Here is a 17,998-nt window from a genome sequence, read left to right on the forward strand (position 1 = left end):
GAATGCATTCACAGCAGCATTTTTTTTCTCTTTAGTGTGGAGTTGAAAGTTCGCAACCTGCGGTTGCAACTATCAAAAAAGGTTACATAATACTTACAGGTATTTTACACAAGGTAAAGCACAACTTCTCTTATCTAGCAAATTGCAGGAAGTAGTCGCACGTTGCTTGCTATATTTAATATGGTCTATGACGCATACTTATGATTGCACAACATTATGACTTGTAAGTCAAAATAGAGGAGGTTCTCAATTCAACGGAATCTTTCTTTTTTCCTTAAAAGTGGCCTTTCTTGGGTGGGGTGGGTTACAACGAATTCGCCGATCGTTCGTAATAATATTTACATTCACCGATATTAACAATCAAAAACTTCAATTAATCTGAAGTAACTTAAAAAATAAAATATACCATAACCACACCTACGTGTTGGACCCTGTGGGATGACAGTTATATTTAGTCCAGAACCCGGTTTCGTCGCGGCATCGTACTTGAAATCATTCTCGTTAATTAGCCACGGCCGAAGCCTTCCACCATATCAGACCAGAAAAACTCTGAAATTATGAATTCCGCCCGTCGTGACCGTACCTGGGACCTTGTTCTTATAAGATCATAGCGCCAGGGAGGTCGTCAAATATATTTTCCGTCATAAACTGTAATTTTTCCCATAACTGGAAAATGTTTGTGTGTTGAACATGAATGTATTTCAGTGTATCGGTGTTTATATGTATATTATAAGTATTTATGTATATTTTTACAACAAGCTACGCTTACTTTGGGGTTAGGTGGCGATTGACGTGGTATATTTATTTATTTATTTATTAATTTTTAAGTAAAGCTATCACTGAAATACAGTGCATAAGTATTTACTTAGCACAAAAATGTTTATTTGGGCCGGAGCACTATTTAATAGAAAAATATGCTAAACACACTCATTATTATATAACATCGGTACCTTGGATGGGGTCATGGCAAATGCGCGTCTCAGTTCTAACGTAGGTACTAGTTAATGCCGTCAGGACATACCTACCTAGTTAGTTATGACATAGTCAGTAGGTATTTTCGCTTTGGCGTTTACGGTCGTCGATGTAAGTAATAACAGCGCTCGACGCTGTTATTACGGTGTGATACAAGTTCTCCTAACCTTAAATTCTTCGAATCTTCGTGCCAGTGATAATTTTTACGATGTGTATCATAGATTGCAGATAAAGTTGAAAGAAAATTTCGTATTGATAGTATATCTAAACAAACGTTTATTATAATTGAAGATAAGTCGTATCGCCCAGTCGTGTAAATAAGTTAGTTGATAGTGCACCGCATTCTAACACACCGCCTAATTGAATCAATTCTACCATGAATGATGAGGAAAACATGAATGAAAATTATACTCATGATGATACTGAGGCATTGTTAGGAAACACGGGGATAGCAAATGAAAATATCAGGTGAGTGTCCAATCGACATCGAAAAAAAACGACTTCGGTAATGATATGATGAATGATAATCTATACTAATATGATAAAGAGGACAGTTTTTTGTTTGTTTGTTTTGATGTAGCAGGCCCATAATTTATTCCAATCGGCCATTTAATTTAGAAGTTATCGCCAGTTTACAAAATTTAAAGACGAAGTAGGTACACCTAAACAAAACAGTTATTTTGTGAGGCATAGAAGACTTTAACTCTTATTTTAAAAATCGGGTACTTTTTATCTGATATTTTGAATTTTATTTATATTTTTTCTATACCATTATAAGTTCGCCCTTGACTGCAATCTCACCTGGTGGTAAGTGAAGCGATGCAGTCTAACATGGTAATGGGATGACCTGTTAGAGGTTCGCAAGTTATATTAAACCTTATCGGTTTATACGCAACATCATCGTACAGGAATTCTAAATCGCTTAGGGCCACGTCGCGTCGGTGCTAACTAGCCACGGCCGAAGCCTCCCTTTAGACCAGACCAGAGAAAATAAGGAATTATAAATACTCGGTTCCATCTCACTTCTCGGTTCAGTCTTCAACTCAGTCAGTTTTACTTGAACAAATAAAGAAATTCAATGAATATGCACAGTTTAATATTAAAAATACCCATATATAGCGATTTGGGTATTTTTGTTATTAAATTGTACTTTTTGATGGGATGGATGGATGGATGGACTAGAAGAGTTCCCTTTTTTTCTCCAAGACCTTGACCTGGTGACAGTGGGACCACCTAGTGTATGGAGGTTACCTACCACTTCAAGCTAAAAAAAAGACTTTTCCAAATAGGTTATTAAATGAAGAGAAGTTTGAACTTCTGTTCTTTTTTTCACGGCAAATAACGTCTGTACTTCAGTTTTATTAGTTTTCGTAGATACTGGTAAGTTCTTTACTTTAAAGAGGTTTGTCGAAAGAATTTCATTTACGTATTCTAAGCATTCTCCACTAAAACAGAAATGATTTAATAATATTTAGGTGTTAATAAATTTCCAGTGAGTCAGAAACCGAAGATGATGAAGATGTTCCAAGCATATCATTCTTCACCCTAGTAAGTATTGAATTTATGTAGGTATATATAATGTTTTGAGACAAATACTTTTTTGGACAATTTTACTATTTTGACAAATTTTACCATTTGCCATTTTCAGTTTAGATTCGCATCCCTAACAGACAAACTATGTATCGCTCTAGCAACGGTAACAGCTTTAATCAGTGGTTGCACCACACCTTTAAATACGTTATTATTTGCTGCATACGTTCAAAGTATGGTCGACTTTGGTAGATCAGCTGATGATGACCAATCGAAAGCAGACGTTTTTCTCCAAGCAACTAAAACTTTCGCAATTTATAACAGTCTTGTTGGAGCAGTTACGGTCATTCTTTCATATATTGGAACCGTCCTCATGAATATATCAGCCTATAAGCAGGTTAGAGTATATATTATATTGTTTAATTTTAATTTAAGCACTTTAAATATCACTTGCTTCACACGGTGAAGGAAAACACCGTGAGGAAACATGAATGCCTGAGAGTTCTCGATAATGTTTTCAACAGCGTGCGAAGTCTACCAATCCGTACTTTGGAAGACTAAGGCCAAAATCCTTCTCATTCTGAGAGGAGACCCGTGCTCTGTAATGAGCCTGTAATGGGTTAGTGATGATGATGATCATGATAACTAGCAACCCGCCCCAGCTTCGCACGGGTATAAATTTGAGAATATATATCTTATAATAATAATAATAATAAATATACTACGACAATGCACACATCGCGATCTAGTCCCTAAAGTAAGCGTAGCTTGTGTTATGGGTACTAAGATGACTGATGAATATTTTTATGAATAATTTATATAAATACTTATAATATACATATAAACACCCAGACACTGAAAAACATTCATACTCATCACACAAACGTTTTCCAGTTGAAAGCTAGGTTAGGCCTATTTTATCCTTACCTTTCCTTTTTTTGTAGGTATTATCAAATTCTACAAAGTTTCTCTAAACTCAATTATATATCTCTCATCATTAAGGCAGCGTTCGTAAGAAAGTTTAGCCGTTTATTCAGACTTAAAAAGTCTTAATTTTCCTGGTTAGTATAAAGCTTATGAAACTCACAAATAATGTTGGTAAAAGTTGTATCACAAATCTGGGAGGATATAATGAAAAGCTCCTCTTGGAGTGATAGTCATGTGATGTTGTGCGATATTATTTATTTCGTCACGCAGGTTATTTGTACGTGTTGATTCAGGCAAAGATTTCAATTAAGTTGACTGAATATGACAGGTTTTGGGCAAGTTATAAGTATATATAAGTATTCATAGCTTTACTCACAGATTATTCTATTACTTGCATAATTTAGCAAAGGAACTTTAATGAAATCCTGCTATTTTCCTGCTTTTAAATATTTCCAGGTTTTTTTTCTTAAAATATATCTTAAATCAACAGGTATATCGAATACGGCAAGCATATTTGAAAGCAGCCTTACGTCACGATTTTGAATATTTCGACACTCACAAAATTGGGGATTTTGCTACCAAAATGTCCGAGTAAGTCTTCAACCTAAAATTTATTATTTATTCTACTAGCTAGGCCTTTACTGCATTGTCACGTGGAGGTAAGTGATAATCCACTGTAAGATGGTAGCGGGCTAACCTGTTAGGGGTACGAAAGACAGTCATATTAAACCTATAACCCTAATTAGTTTGGCATCATAACGCAACGCTAAATCTGTTTGCGGGACGTCATTCTCCGTAATAAGACAGCCTTGTCTTAAGCCCCCTAGAGTATAAAAAATAAAAAATTATAATCCTCATCGTGGTCGAAATATCGACAAATCCAAACATAATATCGTGGTATGTACCAGTTGAACTATATTTAAGAAATGTTGATTAACCACGAAAATCTCAGTTTAAAATCTTTAATTATAATACTGTTATTCATTTCATTAACGAAATATGTACTTTCCAGTCATGTTGTCAAACTAGAACAGGGAATAGGAGAGAAGTTGGAGATGTTTTTATACCACCAGGCTGGCTTCTTAAGCTCTGTAATTATGGCACTTTTAAAAGGATGGAAACTAGCCCTACTGTGCCTGATTTCCTTTCCAGTCACATTGTCTCTTTTAGGAGCGTCAGGCTGGGTAAGTTTGTTTTGTTTGTTAAAGTTTCTATAACGTCCAAATTCATCTCTCACAAGATAGAAAAATGAATGTTATTGATTACGCGATTGAAGTAAAACTTTTATTATTATTTATTGATAAAAGAGTAAAATCTTCCTGAGACTCCGCCATTTCATTTAATATTCACTATTTCATTTTATATTCTATTTAAAATTCATTAATATCACTTTCACATTTCATCAATATTTTGTTAAATAGAATAATTTAGAGTAGAAAATTTAAGGTAGATCAGCACATGCCAATATAAGCTTGTCATTGAATATAATAGAATGTCGCAGTCGTCAGAAAATTTATTTAGAGATTTTCAAAAAACTTTGCAATTTAAAGTATTTTTTTATAACTGTTTGTTTTATTTACTTTGCTATTTACAATGATCCGTTTGAAAATATTGGAAATAAATAATCCTAATTGACTATGATATTTGCCACTAGCTGGCGTATAATCAAGAAGCGTGGAGTATATGACATATACTTACGATCAATCCAAATTATTATTTTTAAATAGCGGCAGGGTGATTACGTATCTCGCGACAGGTTTGCGACAGGCGTAAATCTTGCCATACAATAATTAAACAAAAGTGACGTTTGACAGCAGTGATTGCAAGATTTACGCCTATCGCAAACCTGTCGCGAGATACGTAATCACCCTGCGGAAACTACACAGAACTCTAACGTAAGCTTTACTTCAACTAAAAAAAATTGAGTTAGGTACTCTTTAGCCGCGCCTAAAGAAGTTTTACTTCAAAAATGTAAAATGTAAACAGTTGATTTAGAAAAAGAGCAACTGCTGAATTTCTTGCCGGCTTCTTCTCGAAAGAATCTGCCTTCCGACCCGGTGGTAGAGTCACTACAAACATACAGACTTGACGTTTCAAATGCTTGAATAAAATTAATTTTGAATTTTAAAAATTACAATTATTCGAATTATGTTGAAAATTCATAGTGAAGCAGGTTATTTTAATCATTACAACGTTGTTAGATCGCATCTAAGCTGTCAAAACGGGAAGCTAAGTTGTCAGGCAAAGCGGGGGCAGTGGTTGAAGAAGTTTTCTCCGCCATAAGAACAGTTTACGCTTTTAGCGGACAAAAAAAGGAGATAAGTAGATATGAAAAACATTTGTCTGAAGCTAGGAGTGTCAACATCAAAAAAGGTAAAAAACGGAACGAGCTACTAAAAATAATGAAAATGATAAGCGATCTTTTACGAAGTCACCTTAAACGATATATATCCTCTTTAGGTTTATTCGAAGCAATTTTTATGGGGCTTCAAGAACTCTACTTCTTCGCTTCTTACGCCCTGTCTTTTTGGTTTGGATATAAACTGATGGTAGACGAACCTAAAACATATGACGCAGACACAATGATCGCAGTAAGTAATCCAAACGTACATAATACATTCCTACTTTTTGCATTAATTAATATTAATTTTATTCTGAGAGTATGAAGTTATGTTGACTTTTAAAATAACGAAGACTAAAAATAGAGTTTATTTAAAAAAATGTACATTTATAGTGAACAAGATGGTGCTCGCAACTTTGTCCGCCTGAATTTTACAGTTTCATAAACTGCTGTGGGAATTCTGTAATCTCTTAAGTACGTCTGTTTCCATAATAACGACAAGAAAAAAAGTACGATCAACCTTAAACCTTAATATATTATACGTTTACAATGGGGAAATTCTAATAGCAAATTAGGTAGCTATTATGACTCGATGGAGTGGTTTCGATTTTCGAAGATGTTTTAGATTTAATTAAACAAGTTATTAACTTTTTCTATGTAATATACATAGAAAAAGTAAATTTTTCAAGTTTTCATAAACGGAAATATGTGACCCAATTTTTTAGGTTTTTTTTGGAATAATGATGGCGTCCATGAACTTTGAGATGGCGTCAAATCTAATGGACACATTCGGAACAGCAACTGGTGCAGGAGCACAGATATTCAAATTAATCGACAACGTCCCAAAGATTAACTCCGACGAAGGCTTTCCATTCGACATTTATGGAAATATTTCTCTGAATGACGTCGTATTTCACTACCCTTCTAGACCTGACGTGCCTGTAAGTTGATGACTAAAATATATTCCTATCTTCATAAAAAATATACATTAACTTTAAACTTTTACTAAATGTAAAGAACTATAAAGTTAAAGATATTAGGTAATATCTATGTCTAATGTCCGTAACTAACAAAACTAAGTTCATTACTTAGTTTTTTGTTACTGTATTTTTTTTAGACTAAGTATGATAATTTGCTAATGTATGATTTTAGGATCGTATTGGATTTGTAAGATCGTGGTATTGGTTCACACATTTGGATATGAAATTTTATTGTTATTTAAAACAGGTACTTAAAGGGGTGAGCATCAGCGTGCAACGTGGTCAAACTGTAGCTCTTGTGGGCCATTCTGGTTGCGGCAAGTCAACGATCATTCAACTGTTATCCAGATGTTATGATGTTATTGGTGGAAGCGTAAGTATAAAATTCTGCAATACTTTTGCATTTTTTGGTATTCATTAAACAGCTACTAAACCTCACAAGATTAAGTCATGAAATTTTGATAAATCGGGCTATGAGTTTACAAATAGTAACTTTTTACACAACACTTTTTATTTCGACGTCATTGTACCAAAAATCTCACTGTACTTAGGTAGGTACTGTGACGGGTTAAACAATGTAACTCTTTTGTTTATTTGTTGTTTATCTAATAAATCCACTCCTCTTTTCATAATTAGGTGTGATAATTAAGAAGAATCTATAGAGATTCTCTATAGAGTATTGAAGAAATTATAAAATACACCCTATGGTGTACGTTTCGCTCCGACACCGGCCTCCGACTCAGGAGATGATGACTTTACAAGAATAATTGTCGTTTTTAACAGTTATTAATTAATTTAAATTATATCATACAGATTCTCCTGCTTTTCGCGGAGTATAGCAATATAAGCTTAAATATTTTAAACTAAGATTTTCGTGGTTAATCAACATTTCTTAAGTATAGTTTAACGGGTACATACCACGGTAATATTTTGAATTTGTCGATATTTCGAACCAGTTGCATGGATCGTGGTCACGACGGGACTCGATCCCGGGACGGTGAGTCCCGTCGTGACCACGATCCATGCAACTGGGTCGAAATATCGACAAATTCAAAATATTATCGTGGTATGTACCCGTTGAACTATACCTACTTAAGAAATATAAGCTTAATTTTCATAATATATCATGGAATTTTACAAACTAACGCCTACGTTACATTTTTTTTGTAGGTAATGGTAGAAGAGATCGACGTTCGTGACTTTTCGGTGAAATGGTTACGCAGCCATATCGGTCTTGTGGGACAGGAACCTGTTTTGTTTAACACTACGGTAATGGAAAACATTCGTTATGGCTGTGATGATGCATCTGACTCCGATGTCGAACATGCAGCGATGCTTGCAAATGCACATGACTTTATTAGGAAACTTCCATCGGTAATTTCAATCCTCCATTTTTTTTAAATTAAACCCAAAACCTAATTCCTTAAAATTTTCAACCATGAAACTCACGATCCATCTTACTGCTATTGTATTTGGATTTTAATTACTGAAACCTTAATTGAGGAGCAAGACAGGATTAATAGACACAAATACATAAATATATATATATATATATATATATATATATATTTTTTAAACACAAAACAGATCATGACATAACTTAAATATAAGAACAACAACCAGTCAAATAAAACTACTATAAGTTCTATATCATATCATATACATAAGAATAAAGTGTAAGAGAATGCTGGGTCAAGTTAAATTAAAAGAATTTTTTTTATTCGCTTAGGGTTATGACACATTAGTTGGCGAGCGGGGTGCTTCTCTGTCTGGTGGACAGAAGCAACGCATCGCAATTGCTCGTGCGATCATCCGCGACCCATGTATTCTCTTACTTGACGAAGCTACAAGCGCACTTGATACATCTTCTGAAGCGAAGGTTCAAAAAGCACTTGATAGGGTAAGGTGTAAACATAAAATACAAATTTTTGTTGCCCTATTTTTCCCAATATGTCGGTGTATAAATATTTTGTCAACGTTTTTAGGCCAAAGAAGGACGCACTACAATTGTCATTGCCCACAGGCTTTCAACAATTAGAAATGCTGACAAGATTTATGTTCTCAAAGAAGGGACTGTAGTAGAAAGTGGAAGCCACGACGATTTGATGAGCGTAAGAGGACATTATTACGATATGGTGATGTTACAATCAACTCCAGAAGACCCGGAAACAGGTTTATATTATTTTAATTTGTTAGTTTACACAGCGTTTTATTACTTATAGTTATTTGCTGTGAAATTTGACTTTCAGCTACCGAAGGCAATTTTAGTAGAACTCAATCATTGGAACTAGACGGAAATGACGATGAAGATTTTGACGTCGCAACAGAGGTAGTATACAGGGTACAGGATAGGAATATCGCAAAAACACCCATTGTTATACATTTCTAGAGAAAACGGCATCAATGTTGTTTGTAAAATGAGAGAGCCATTAGTATATTAATGAAGGAGGCATCGTTGATTCAACTCTCCGTCTCCAGCGCATACCCGCACTGAATAGTAGATCTATCCTTTAATTATTCATTTTCATAGAAATTACAAAAAAGAAGAACTAAAAAGGTATTTGGTATTCAACGCATCTAGATTTGTTGAATTCATTTAATGTACTTGACAATAATATTTTTAGGAGGAGCAACAACATTTAGAAGATACAGAAAAAGCGACATTTATCTCAGTAATAAAACTGAATGGCCCTGAATGGAAGTCTATTACTGCGGCTACTGTTTGTTCTGTGATTATGGGCCTTTCTTCACCAATATTTGGACTGCTTCTTGGTGACTTTCTTGGAGTACTTTCTAATCCTGATACAAATGCAGTAATAGCACAAATACGAATTTACGCACTAATTTTTATAAGTGTAGGTTTAATAACAGGACTTGCTACCTTATTAACGGTAGGTTTATTTTTAATGTCGAACTAAGTTAATATTTTAAGATAGAAAAACCTTTTTAATATGATTTTCAAATATTGCAGGGATACCTGTTCTCAGTTGCTGGTGAACACCTAACGGCAAGGTTAAGAAAGTTGATGTTTGAAAAATTGCTTGAACAAGAAATTGGTTATTTCGACGAAAATAGCAATTCAACTGGATCATTGTGCGCTCGTTTATCGGGTGAAGCGGCTTCTGTAAACGCGGTAATTCTTCAGTTTTCATGTTCATTCTTCATGTTTAATTTATATTTATCCTTCTCCTGATTTTTATTTTCATACTTATGAATTCACTTGGATAGTTTTAAGCTACAGTTGATCTCGCAAGATGGCACTGTTGTCGAAATCTAGTTGTTTTAAGACAATAAATTTACAGATAGTGGATTATATCCACAATATTGGCGACACAATAACTGTTATATTGATGAATACATTTTGCTGGCTAATAAATATCAATTATGTTACTTAACAACGTATTTTATGGTGTTTTTTTAAATGTAACATTTATGATCAACAGGCAACAGGGCAAAGAATTGGTACAATATTACAAGCAGTGGGCACATTTTTATTCGCTATTGTTGTTTCTATGTACTATGAATGGCGCTTAGGTCTCGTCGTCTTGTCATGCGCGCCGATATTTATTGCTGTTGTCAACATTGAAGGCAAGATGGTATCGGAAGAGTCCACGGGAATAGCGAAAGCTATGGAATCTAGTTCGAAGGTAATAGAATTTATAAAAAAAAACCACCTAAAACCTTACCGAATTATGTCACAATGAATAATAAATAGGTATATTATCAAAATTAAGCTTAATTTGCTATACTCCGCGAAAAGCAGGAGAATCTGTGTGGTGTAATTTATAATTTCTTCAATCCTTATACCCCACACCAAACAGATCTTCGGCAATATACCCTCTACGCACGTTTCGCTCCGAAACCGGAGCATCATCAGATGTTGACTTTACATTGAATAATTGTTAAGTGACTTAACAATTATTAAAGCAAGCAAATTAAGCTTAATTTTTTATAATATATCATGGATTTCCGCAAAGTAACGCCTGCTTCTATCCAATAATAAATAGGTACATGGTTTTTCAGGTTGCAGTGGAAGCTGTTGCGAATGTACGCACAGTTTCAGCTCTAGGCAAAGAAGATTTCTTTGTTGAAGAATATGCTAGACAATTAAGACCAGCGCTTCATATTGCAAAACGTGCAACTCATATGCGAGGAATCGTATTTGGATTATCGAGAGGAATTTACGACTTAGTATATTCTGCATCTTTATACTATGGAGGGCATTTGATTGTATACCAAAACGTAAACTATGGCGTAATACTTAAGTAGGTGGTACTTTTATTTATTTTTGTCTCAAATATTATTCGTAAACGCACACTTTAATTAATATTTGCTGTAATAAATCCTAGAACAGCAGAGACGCTGCTTACGGGCTCTTCATCTGCTGCGGTCGCCTTTGCTTATGCTCCTGATTTTCAAAAAGGATTAAGTGCTGCGGGTCGTATTATACAACTCCTGAATCGACAGTCTAAAATAACGAATCCCGAAACACCGACGATAGAAGACTTTGTGAGTACCTACTAAGTAATTAATAACTACCAAGCGAATGAAAAGAAATACATTTGCTTATGTGAAAAAGATAAAAATGTTGTCATATTTTTAGAGCGGGTCAGGAAGTGCAAGTTTACGAAGCGTTTTGTTCAAGTATCCAACGCGACCTTCGGTAAATGTTCTAGAAAACTTTGATCTCGAGATAGAGAGTCACAAAACCATAGCATTAGTCGGCCCCAGTGGATGTGGCAAGAGTACTATTATACAACTCCTAGAAAGGTATTACGACCCCCAAGAAGGAATAGTGGTATGTATCTGAATAATAGCCAAAAATTATACTTAAACAAACATCTATTACAAGCTACACAACTTAACTCCATCATTTTGGTTACATGGTAACATTGATCCCCAACCTCTGACATTTCAGATTCATTTGCTTTTTTAATTTAAGCAATTATCACTTGTTTTAACGGTGAAGGAAAACATTGCGAGGAAACCTGCATGTTCTTCAGTATGGGGACTACGCGTTCATCAATAGCCTTTAACAGTCCAGTATCTGCTGGACTAAAGGCCTTTCACAATGGGAGGGCTTTCCTTTAATCACCACACTGGGCAGATTGGGTGGTGATCGCAGTTGGTGGTAGTAGTACCTTGGAAGACGCTGCTGCGCGTTCTCCGGTATATTCACAGCCAGTTGGCGCAGTGGGCAGCGACCCTGCTTTCTGCGTCCAAGGCCGTGGGTTCGATTCCCACAACTGGAGATGTTTGTGTGATGTACATAAATGTTTTTAGTGTCTGGGTGTTTATGTATATTATATTCATAAAAATATTCATCAGCTATCTTAGTGCCCATAACACAAGCTACGCTTACTTTGGGGCTAGATAGCGATGTGTGTATTGTCGTAGTATTTATTTATTGATATTTTATATCCCCGTAGTCATCTCATAAAGCACCCGCAGAAAGAAGAGGGGTAATGACAAGTGTATTCTGATCTGCCGTCACCACACGTCAAGGAAGTGGAAAACCGTGCCCTGTAAAGGGCTGGTAAAGGCTTGATGATGATGATGAATATTTTTTAGGCTCAGAACAACATTCCACTACCGATGATTCGGTTATCTGATGCAAGGCAAACTATAGGATTTGTGCAACAAGAGCCAATCTTGTTTGATAGAACTATTGCTGAAAACATAGCATACGGAGACAACACCAGGCAACCGAGTATGGAAGAAATTGTAGAAGTCGCTATGCAAGCTAATATTCATGAATTCATTGCCTCTCTACCCATGGTAAGTTCAAATTACTTTGCTCTCCGCATTTACTCTAAGGCTGCCAGAACACACCAAATATTATTGACAATATTCTTCTTCTTCCTAATATTGCCTGTGTTGGCAATATTATTGGGCTGAAGAATTGGTTTAAAAAATGTTGACATTAATATTTACTGTGGATGGGCACCCCAACAAAAGAAGTAACTGCTTGATGGCGGTTGCAGTAATGATGTACCTACCTACTCTAAGATGCAAGCATCTTAAGTTCTTACGTTGAAGGTAAGAAGTCAGTTATCGGTGACACCCCAGAAAAGCGATGATAGCCAAGTGGTTCGGACTTCGCCTTAACTTTCGGAGGGCTGAGTTTCATTCCCAGCACGCATGTTATGTGCGTTTAAAACAATTAAATATCACTTGATTCAACGGCGAAAGAAAACATTGTGAAAAAACCTGCATGTCTGAGAGTACTCCATAGAAAACTCAAAGGCGTGTAAGCTCCGCCAATCCGCAATTGGCCAGCGTGTCGGTCTTAACCCTTCTCAATGCAGAAGAAGACCTGTGCCTTGTACTGGGCCGATAATGAAGTCAGTTATTTAACCCGAAAGCAAAATTAATACGCTCTTGTTAGTATCTAAGGCTGAAACATCAAGTTTCAGTCAAACTCTTTTAAGTTAATCCTAATAGGGTTCAACGAAACTTTCGTTCAAATAACTTCGATTAATGAACTCATAAAATTTCAGCTAATCTATATTGCAAGACGTTGAAATGTTTTATTTTATTCCACTATAAGTTAGCCCTTGACTGCAATCTCACCTTCTCGTAAGTGATAATGCAGTCTAAGATTGTAACGGGCTAACCGGTTAGGGGGTAGGGCAGTTAGAACTAAAGTTGTAAGTATAAATGTAAACAAGTACAAACCGAAAAGCTTCCTGGTATTTTTCATTTAACCCTGTTTGAAACCCATTCCCCTTATTGGTTACTACGCGACATCATATCGCTAAATCGTTTAGCGGAACGTCTTTGTCCTTAGGGTGGTAACTAGCCAAGGCCGAAGCCTCCAGACTTACTTCTTCTACCTCTTCTTCTGTTCCTGGGTCTTTTCCGCACTTGGTTGGTCTGGGACCGTCCGTTGTACGTATGGCAACTGATGCGGCTCCCCGCTGGATCACTCCAGCCAGCCGACCTCGCTCCAGAAACTCCAGACTTACACCAATGTGCTGAAAATTTGCAATGCCATAAAACCTTGTTAACGTTACAAATTCGTGAATGTTTCTAATATATAGCAAGACTTTTTTTATTTCTTGTAGAGTATTTTTTTTTTTTATTACAGGGATACGAAACAAACGTTGGTTCAAAAGGCACACAACTATCTGGAGGACAAAAGCAAAGAATAGCCATTGCGCGAGCTCTAATACGACAACCTAAGATACTGTTTCTCGACGAGGCTACGAGTGCATTGGATACAGAAAGCGAAAAGGTAAATTATGCTATGCATGCATGCATAACGTGAATCCCAGATCGCACCTCTAACTTTTTTAAGTTGTGTGCATTCTAAGCAATTAAAATATCACTGTCTTCGACGGTAAAGGAAAAAATCACGAGGAATGTTATTAAAGGCGTGTGGAGTCCACCAAACCGCAAGTCCAGCGTAGTGAACTACGGCTTAAACCCGTCTCACTGTGGGAGGAGACCAGTACCCTATAGTGGGCAGTGGCGTGCATCTCATAGATGCAAATAAGCAGTGCATACCCTGACCTCAGGGCCTCTCAGACCATAAGGACGACTTAAAAATTAAAGATTGAAAAAAAATTAAACAATTTGTAGAAAACTATAAAAGCGCCATCTAGTTAAAACCGCACTTCTATGTAAATCAATGTCATGGTTTAGAACTAAAATAGACAAACTGCATAATATTTCGACTATATTTTAATTTTGAGTTGTAAACAGTATCCCTAAATAAAAAGTAACGCTTTAAATATAATTTAAATCTCATAAAATTAGCTGGGGTTTTCACGATTAAGTATCCATTGCCGGGCAAATCGTTTATTCGTCGCTCGAATTAATGCGCCGCGCCGCCGCGGTCTCCATAGAAGCACGGCGATTGAATGCATCTGTCGTTACTTGTGTGCACCAGCACACATGGATGTTCTGGTGTGTAGTGATATAATCGCGTGCGTGCTTACACAATATTTGGCTCTTTCTATGTGTGCGAGTTTTCCAGGTTTCCAGTATAGGGGTTTCGCTTGTGTGCAAATCTTAAAAGCACTGCTTACGGAAATTTAAAATCCAAATGTATGCTTTGTTTTTTTTTATAAGCACAAGTAATTTGCTTTGTTTGTTATTGTTTAAAACGGCAATAATTCTTTTTGTAGTTAAAAAATTTATCAATGAATTTTATTACATTCAAGGTCTTTAGAAATTTATAAGTACCTAATTTGTTCAAAAAGTATATTAAAATAACCAAATTAAAAGTTGCCGAATTATGTTAAATAAATTATTAACGTATACCAGGTGCCATTGGTAACTGATGAAGTAATATTCTTCGAATGACAACTTTTAATAGCATTTGTGTACTAAGAAAATATTACGGACATATTTTGACTATGATATTCTCATTATCGCTGGCGATCACTCAGCGCCATTATTGTTTACCTTTTACCATCTGTCATAACAAATTATATTCACCGAATTAGAATTAATTACTGTTTTTTCGTTTGCTGTACGGTTGTTTGTAAATAGTTACAATTATTATTGTTAACATTAACCTTTGTGACAGTGTACTGTTTGTAAATGATTGTGAGGAATATTCTTAGTGTAAGAAAGTTCTTATATTCGGCGTGTGATCTGATGGTTCAGTGTGCTTGGAAAATGTAGGTAAGTTAAGAGCTAATTCTTAACTAACGTTTAATTGAGATTATTCGTAAAGGAAGGAATGCACCTACAAGGAGCGGCACGTAAAAAGAGATCTGACTGACTTACAGAAACAGGCGAATAGCAGTGATCAATGTTTTGTTTCATTATTTATTTATAATAATACCTATGTTTGTTTATTGTTTACACTAAAAAACATTATTTAATGTAATTGCCGCAATGGCAGACAATTTTAAAAACTCGCTAGTCGGTCGTCTCAGAGCTTACTATACCTACTGATGAGACTGAGATGATGAGAAGATCTACATGGGTATCACAAACAATGTTAGGTTAGGTACCTACTCACAAATAAAATTATACAGTAACATCAAAATAGCATGTTCAGTACCTATTTTTTTTTATGCATACCCTGACCGAAAACCCTATGCACGCCACTGATAGTGGGCCGGTATTGGGTTGATATGGTGATGATGATGATTGTCTAGTAAATAAAGTAAAATCTCACCTTAAACACATGGCAGATTTAATTTTATAAATTTAAAATGCGTATAAAAATTTTCGGCACAGACAGGATTTGAACCTGCGACTCTCGGGCAATCGCGGCCTGAGCGCTTTTACCAATTAAGCTACGGCTCTCCTACCGTCGATGCCGAAATTAGTATATGCCTTTCAGTCTTATAACGACTGTATTGGCCGTAGCTTTCAAAATTCAAATCCTGTCGGTACCGAAAATTTTTATATGCATTTTAAATTTATAAAATTGATAATTCCTCCAAGTGTAGGTAAAAACACTAATATAAATTATAAAAAAAAAACAAAAAAAAATTGCAGATTTATATTTCTAGGTGGTCCAAGACGCACTGGACGCGGCGAAGGCAGGCCGCACGTGCGTGATGATCGCGCACCGCCTCAGCACGGTGCGCGACGCGGACGTAATCTGCGTGCTCAGTGAAGGACGCGTTGCGGAGCGCGGCACGCACGCAGAGCTCATGCAACTCAAAGGACTATATTACAACTTATATAGACGTGGATATAATACATGACTTGACTGAAGTATTGTAGTGTTGCATCCGTCTTAAGTATCTCAAGAGGCCTCTATGTGTTTTGGCTAGTAAGCCATATAGCATGAGATTTTCTAGTTGACCGAGAGCAAGGACAAACTATTATATTATGAGCAATTTTGTATAATAAATTAAATTAAACGTTATTATTTTTTTTTTGTTAAAATTTGTATAGGTACGATACGAAAAATAAAAATTTGTATATAAAATTATGATCCTGAGACTTTAATTTTATATGGGATATTTTATTTTATTTGATTTAGGGGCTTTTGTGTTATGGGTACTAAAATGACTGACGAATATTTTATAAATAAATACTTAGAATATACATATATATGTAGGTATAAACACCCAGACACTGAAAAACATTCATGCTCATCACACAAACATTTTCCACTTGTGGGAATCGAACCCACGCCCTTGGGCTCAGAAAGCAGGGTGGCTGCAAACTGCGCCAATCGGCCGTCATTGGCTCATGGGGTGACATGATTTCAACCTCCCTCAACTGAACGTGAATTTAAGTAGGAGGGTTCGATTCCCGGAAATTTGGCAATTCATAATTTCTGAATTTTCTCTGGTCTGGTCTGGTAGGTGGCTTTGGTCGTGGGAAGGTACCTCCCTACCGTCAAAGACGTGCCGCTAAGCGAATTAGTGTTCCGGTTCGATGTGGCGTAGAAGGGGATGACTACCATACTTCCCTCCAACTGGTTAGCCCGCTACCACGCCCGCCCCACCGCCCAGGTGAGATTGTAGTCAAGATCTAACTTGTAGTGGGAAAAAAACACGGACACAGCGATAATAGAAGAATTCTGTTATAAGTGAACTATATGCGTATAAGCTAGAGATGTTTTCGCGTACGCTATGGCGAGGCGCAGCGCGCGGCGGAGGCTGAGGCGAGTTTCATACGCCCTTGATGTAAAGTTCAAATCGAGGGCGTATAAAGAGTACTTGTTTTTACTCGGTACTCAGTATAGGTACTCGCAGTTTTTAATTACTTATACTCGGCCGAATAAGTCGGTTTAAATGCCGAGCTATTCGGCTAATAAATACGAGTCAGATAGAATGGCCCTGGATAGTATACAAAGTTACATGTATACCTCGAGACGAACAAAACTTGCATAAAAGACTCTTGCGAACCATAGGTATATGAGTCGTGTTAACTTGCATGAGTATCACGTGTGACCTCTATCCGAGACGAGCTAAAGTTGCATAAAAGACGCTTGCGAACCCTATACGAGGCGCACTAAACTTGCCTAAAAGACACTTGCGAACCGTATACGAGAAGTAAAAGTACGAAACGAGGTTGCATAAAAGACACTTGCAGCCTCTATCCGAGACGAGCTAAAGTTGAATAAAAGGCGCTTGCGAACCCTATAGGAGACTGAATGCAAGACGAACTAAACTTGCATAAAAGACAGTTGCGAACCATATACGAGTCGTAGTAAATTTGCATAAGAAACTCTTGCGACCTGTATACGAGACATACTAAACTTGTATAAAAGATACTTACGAACCACATACGAGATGTATTAAACTTGCATAAAAGACACTTCCGA

At 36.2% G+C, this 17,998-nt stretch overlaps 1 protein-coding gene across 1 annotated transcript; it reads left to right on the forward strand.

Moving 5' to 3' along the window:
• The first annotated feature begins 1,056 nt into the window (after window positions 1-1,056).
• On the forward strand, window positions 1,057-16,599 carry LOC120628645 (ATP-dependent translocase ABCB1-like). Its single transcript, XM_039897183.1, has 22 exons — window positions 1,057-1,440; window positions 2,466-2,520; window positions 2,621-2,899; window positions 3,920-4,020; window positions 4,442-4,613; window positions 5,631-5,802; window positions 5,890-6,020; window positions 6,496-6,711; window positions 6,998-7,123; window positions 7,921-8,124; window positions 8,480-8,650; window positions 8,736-8,922; window positions 9,000-9,079; window positions 9,375-9,641; window positions 9,722-9,883; window positions 10,194-10,397; window positions 10,774-11,015; window positions 11,100-11,259; window positions 11,354-11,548; window positions 12,322-12,528; window positions 13,841-13,987; window positions 16,227-16,599. Exons 1-22 carry the CDS (start codon window positions 1,349-1,351, stop codon window positions 16,422-16,424), a joined length of 3,768 nt encoding a protein of 1,255 aa, XP_039753117.1. The 5' UTR covers window positions 1,057-1,348; the 3' UTR covers window positions 16,425-16,599.
• The last annotated feature ends 1,399 nt before the right edge of the window (window positions 16,600-17,998 follow it).

The sequence above is a fragment of the Pararge aegeria genome, chromosome 13, assembly GCF_905163445.1.
Source record: "Pararge aegeria chromosome 13, ilParAegt1.1, whole genome shotgun sequence".
In the NCBI taxonomy this organism is placed as follows: domain Eukaryota; kingdom Metazoa; phylum Arthropoda; class Insecta; order Lepidoptera; family Nymphalidae; genus Pararge; species Pararge aegeria.

What these genes read in the sequence shown, in the direction of transcription:
- LOC120628645 (XM_039897183.1), top strand. Translation starts at nt 1,349, where the DNA reads ATGAATGATGAGGAAAACATGAATGAAAATTATACTCATGATGATACT. An exon ending in ATTTTGACGTCGCAACAGAG is followed by an intron (nt 9,080 to 9,374) that starts GTAGTATACAGG and finishes TAATATTTTTAG; the next exon opens with GAGGAGCAACAACATTTAGA. An exon ending in TCATTGCCTCTCTACCCATG is followed by an intron (nt 12,529 to 13,840) that starts GTAAGTTCAAAT and finishes TTTTTATTACAG; the next exon opens with GGATACGAAACAAACGTTGG.